General features: G+C 55.0%; 1 protein-coding gene across 2 annotated transcripts in view; it reads left to right on the plus strand.

The window, feature by feature from the left end:
- The first annotated feature begins 721 nt into the window (after positions 1–721).
- Positions 722–5,363, plus strand: part of SLC12A4 (solute carrier family 12 member 4) — a 60,699-nt gene continuing 56,057 nt past the window's right edge. The window contains exon 1 of one of the 2 annotated variants that reach the window (XM_069085698.1): positions 722–908. In XM_069085698.1, coding sequence (XP_068941799.1) covers positions 785–908 — 124 coding nt within the window. In that variant the 5' untranslated portion in view covers positions 722–784. The remainder of the gene's footprint in view (positions 909–5,363) is intronic. The other variant, XM_069085696.1, reaches the window with a different exon arrangement.

Below are 5,363 nucleotides of genomic sequence, written 5' to 3' on the forward strand. Positions count from 1 at the left end.
AGGAGCCCCAAAGGAAACCAAGCCCAGCCCTAGAGGTGTATAGCCAGTAAGGGAGCAGGTGTGGGGAGGGTAACACGGCCCCCTGGGGTGAGATGTTCAGGTTGGGAGTCTCTGGGAAGAGGCTTCTTTTCATGGACGCTGGAAATGACCTCGGAGACCCTGTCCTGGTCCAACCCCGCTCTTTTACTGAAAAAGGGCGCACAGTCTATGTATACACAGTGACTGGACCAGCAAGGATTTGCATCCCGGTCCCAAGCAAGAACCAGGAAGCAAGAACTTGCCCTCTCCATGCTGGCTCCCCCCTTCCCCGCCCTCGGCTCCATCCCGGTCCATGGCCTGCCTAGGGGCAACTACCATAACGGACCCGGGTTGGGGGCTTCGGACCCCCGGGAAGCCCCCAGCCCAGCGCGGACCCGGGTTGGAGGCTTCGGACCCCCGTGCAGCCCCCAGCCCAGTGAGGACCCGGGTTGGGGGCTTCGGACCCCCGGGAAGCTCCCAGCCCAGCACGGGCCCGGGTTGGGGGCCCTGGACTCTCGAGCAACCCCCAGCCCGCCGCCGGCGCGGCCCAGCTCCTCCTCCTCCTCCCCCGCCCCTTCCGCCCCCTCCCGGCCGCCCCTCCGCCCCGAGGTCCCCCAGTCCCCCGCCCCCCTGGGCGGTCCCGGGCCGGGCGGGGGGCGGGCGGAGGAAGTGAGCGCACGGGGGAGGAATGCGGGAGGGAAGGCGGGCTGGGGCGGGGCGCGCGGGGCCGTGGGGAGCCGGCGCCGGGGCCGGGGCCGCCGCGGGGATGCCGCACTTCACCGTGGTTCCCGTGGAGGGGCCGCGCCGGGGCGACTACGACAACTTGGAGGGGCTGAGCTGGGTGGACTACCGCGAGCTCGGGGACCCGGACGACTCGGTGGGCTCGGACGGTGAGCGCGCGACCCCGGCCCCCTCCCTGCCCCCCGACCCTCGCTCCCGCGCGCCCTGACACTCCTTCCCCCCGCGGCGCCCGCATTCACCCACGCGGGAACTGACCCACGCCTCCCAGCGGAGGCGCGTGTGCGTCCACACAAAGACACTTAGATCGCCCCAACTCGCTCACCCGCCCGGGGCGCGTGGACCTGCCCCTCCGCAGCCCCGGCCGGGCACGCTGCCGCGGAGAGGTCCCACTCCTAGCACAGCGCCCCACTCGGACTCACGCACACACTCAGACACCCGGTCCACTTCCACGCACGGACACCCTCGCGGAAACGCGCGCCTCTACCTCCAGACCCCCCCCCCCCCCCCCGCGGATCCACTCATCCCGCGGACACGCGCCCACCCGGGCAGGGAGGGGTTGCGGACGTGGCGCGGGCCGGGCCGGGCTGGCCTGCAGGGATCGGCCCGAAGTGTGCGCCCCTGCGCTGGCCCGCGCCTCGGGCCGCTCGGAGCGGGAGGGGTCCTGGACTTTGGGGCGGGCGCGCGGGCTCCGATCTTCCAGCCCTCGGGCACCCTTTCCCAGCTTCCACTTCCCCTCCTAAACTTTGCAAACTTCCAGTTCTGGTGTCCTCGGGCCTGGGAGTGTCCGGAGCTTGGGGGGACTTTCCCCACGTCTGCCCCCCTCCCCCAGCTGTGGGTGTGAATCAGATTACCTGGTCACCCACCTGCGGGCAGAGCTGTCTGGGCTTTCGTCCCCTTCTGCTGGCCGGGCGAGTGAGTGGATAGTGAGGCCGCCGGCCGAGACTCCTGGCGCGGACCATCCCTTCTCTTACCTAGGACCGGAGGAGCTTAGGCTTCCGGCTGGAAGGGAGCTTACCTAAGGCTTATCTAGTCCAGAGGGTTTTAACGTGACATCCGTGAACTTGGTTTAAAAAAAAAAAAACAAACAAACCTTTTGTAACTTTATTTCATTCTAATTGGTTTCCTTTGTAATCCTCTGTATTTTGTTTACTATATTTGGAAACATTGTGAGAAGGGATCGGCATGCTTCACCAGACCGACAAAGGTGTCTATAACCAAAAAAGTTTAGGAGCCCCTGTCTCCACCTGCCCTCTTCCCTCTTTTTACTGAGGTAGAGACTGAGGAGACTCCACTCACTCAGGCGTATCTGAAGCACTCCCGGTGCGGACCTGGGCTGACTCACCCATTGCCGCTCAGAGTAACTGACAGTGCAGGATCCAAACCTGGAGCCTGTGACCTCGGATCCTGTGCTGATGACACTCCTAGGCTCTCAGAATTGCTGGCCTCCATGTGGAGGGTTCCCCACAGTCAGACCTGGACGCTTTGCCCTTCCCTCCTCCCTCCCTTCAGTGATCAGTCTGCCCACCAACAAGACTAATCTTCCCAAAACTACTTTCTCTTCCTTTGTTGAACTTGCTTCTTTGCTCTTAATTCTTCTCTGGCTTTCCATTTCATTCAGTCAGCTAGCAGTGGGTTGTGGTCTGGGCCTGGAGACAGGAAGGCCTGAGCTCAAATCCTAGTACTAGCTGTCTTGGGCCGGCCTCAGTTTCCTCAGCTGTAAAATGTGGATAATAATCTTGTCGGGTTGTGAGGATCAAATGAATTTGTAAAGTGCTTAGTACAGTAGTTGGCGCACTCTGTGCATGCTAGCTATTATTATTATAACAAGCATTTATTAAACCTTACACTATCAGGTAATGTACTAAGTGCTTGGTATAGAAAGAAAGGAAAAATAGCTCACTTTCCATAGCCCTTTAATTTTTACAAACAAAGCACTTTCCTCCCAAAGATTCTGTGAGCTAGATAGTGTCACTATTGCTATCCCAATTTTACAGATGAAAAAGCCGAAATCCAGAGATTTTGACTCACCTGTAGTTATAACTAATAAATGTTGAGTCAAACCTGAACCCAGGTCTTTTGTCTTCAACCAATAATCTGTCATTCTGGCCCAAACCACCAACTTTTAAAGTTTGCCTGGCTATGTGAATCTTGCCTGCTTGCCTCTCTCTCTCTCTCTCTCTCTCTCTCTCTCTCTCTCTCTCTCTCTCTCTGTCTCTCTCTCTTTCTCTCTCTGTCTCTCTTTCTCTCTCCCTCTCCTTCCCTCTCTCCACCCCCCACTCCCTCTCCCCTTTTCCCTCCCTCCCTCTTCCCTCCCCTTTCCCTCTTCTCCTTCCTAGCCCATCTTGTTGCCCTCTGGAAACATATGCCAGCCCCCTTTCTTCAATTTTACTCATGCTCTTATCTGGCATGGGCTCCCCCCCGCTGAATTATATCCTCCCTCAAGTTCTGGCTCAAATTCCACTTCCTCTGCAAGGACTCCCCTTCTCTAAACTTTTGTGGCATTGGGGAAAGGGGATGGGAAAAAGCGTTTAAGTGCAGGCACTCTGTTCTTTACAAATATTGTCTCATTTGATCCTTATAGCAACCCTGGGAGGCAGGTGTTATTATTATCCCCACTTTACAGATGAGAAAACTAAGGAAATCAGGACTGAGTTGACTTGCTCAGGGATGCACAGCTAGTAAGGGTCTGAGGCTGGATTTGAACTCAGTTCTTCCTGACTCGAGGCCCAGTGTTCTGTCTACTGCATCACCTCTCTGTACCCCAAAGTCAGGTCTTTAGGACCTCCCTAATTAATAAGTGCCCTAAGGGCAGGGTTCTTTGAATCAGCCCTTCCCAAACCATGTCTGGCACAATGTCTTGTGTATGGCAGTCATAAATTTCTGGATTGGAGAAGTGTGTGCAAATGTGCATGTATGTGCACATGAATGCATGTTTATGTAGTCATGTACATGTGAGAGGGAAAGGTTCTAGGTCTTAGGGAAGGAGGAAAAAAGATTCCGCTAAACAGGGCAAGTGTCCTCCCCCAACTCCTCTGTCTCCTGTAACGTCCAGGCTCAACTTAAATGTCCCTGTCTTCCCATGTATCATCTGGTGCGCCCCCAACACCCCCTACACACACACATACCACATGCACACACCACACGCACATGCACACACACCACACACACACGCACACACACCACACACACGCTCCTACATCATGAATTTCTACATAACGTTCATCCTCACACACACTTCAACACACAGGACTTTCCCTTGGCATCTGTACATTCCATACCATTCCTGAATGCCCCCACCCACCCAACTGTGGTATAGAGTAAGGCCTCCCCCCCCCCAAATGTAAATATATCTCAATGGAATGGACTTTAGACATCGCTATCAGCATCTTCATTTTTCAGATAAGAAAAATGAGTTTCAGAGAGAGGTTAAATGTTTTGCTTAGACAATGGCAGATTCGATTTAAACCTCTGTCCCTTGACTCTAAGTACATTGCTGTTAGTAGTCATTGATACTTTAGTATGCGTGAGTATGTAAGAGCGTGTCTTGTGCTAGATTGGATAGGGGTGACAGAGTTTAGTAAAGAAGGTCTGAAGTCAGTCTCTGGGTGTGGGACACGGGCCACCATGGTGGGCAGAGAGATTTGGGGGTGGGGTAGAGAATGGGGGGGAAGTACCTCACTTATTAACTGTTCCTTTGTTTATATGCTGTTTGCCACATGACCCATCTGTATCCTGTACACACACACACACACACACACAGCCCTTCAGCCATAAACCAACCATCTTCTTTGATTCTGTTTCAGAGGGGAGGGGTCAGAGGAAAGATTCCAATCCCCAAAGTCCCAGGTTGGTGCATAGTTCTCAGAGACAACCACTTCATCCCATTTCCCCAGCCCCATCAGAGGGGGGGCCTAGGGAAAAGGGGACTAGCAGCATCTCTAACCTCTGCATCAGAAGTGTGAGTCTCTGGGCTAGCAGCACCTCTAACCTCTGGGTCCCTCTTGGGGATCAGTGGCAATCACATGTGAATGGGTAGGGAGCTGCCATTCTGCTTTGCTGTCTTTGGGCATCCAAATATGGCTCTGGCACATTGACCCTGACCCTATTTTTCCCTCTCCAACAAGACTGATAGACTAGAGAGAATGAATTATCTGGGTCCAGGGCACAAAACCATCCCAGTGGGCTTTCCAAGCACCCTGGTGGGTTAGTTAGTTGACTCCCATGGTCTGATTTTCCCCCCAAACTCTTTTGGGGACCCCTCCCTTCTGTTGGGCTGGAAATGTTTCCCTAGGTTTTGTGTTAGCTCTGTGTCCTGAGGATGCGTCAGTGATATGTATGGGGTTATGTGTCACCGAGGTGTCTGGCAACTTGAGTTGGGGACTTGTCGGTAACTAGCCTGGGTTCTGTTCCAAGGACATATGCCATTGAAACTGAGGTCATAGGACTGTTACTGTCTCCAGGCCACCTGGGCAAACAGGACTCAGAGTGGGCAACTGCCCTGGAGTGAGTGTTGGTGGTACCTAGTCCCTTCCTCACCTCCTTGCTGCCCCAAACCCAAGCTCCTTACACACACACACACACACACACACACACACACACACACA

Source organism: Petaurus breviceps, unplaced genomic scaffold (genome assembly GCF_028583685.1).
Source record: "Petaurus breviceps papuanus isolate PSGF00001 unplaced genomic scaffold, PetGlider_PUasm1.0 176, whole genome shotgun sequence".
Lineage (NCBI taxonomy): Eukaryota > Metazoa > Chordata > Mammalia > Diprotodontia > Petauridae > Petaurus > Petaurus breviceps.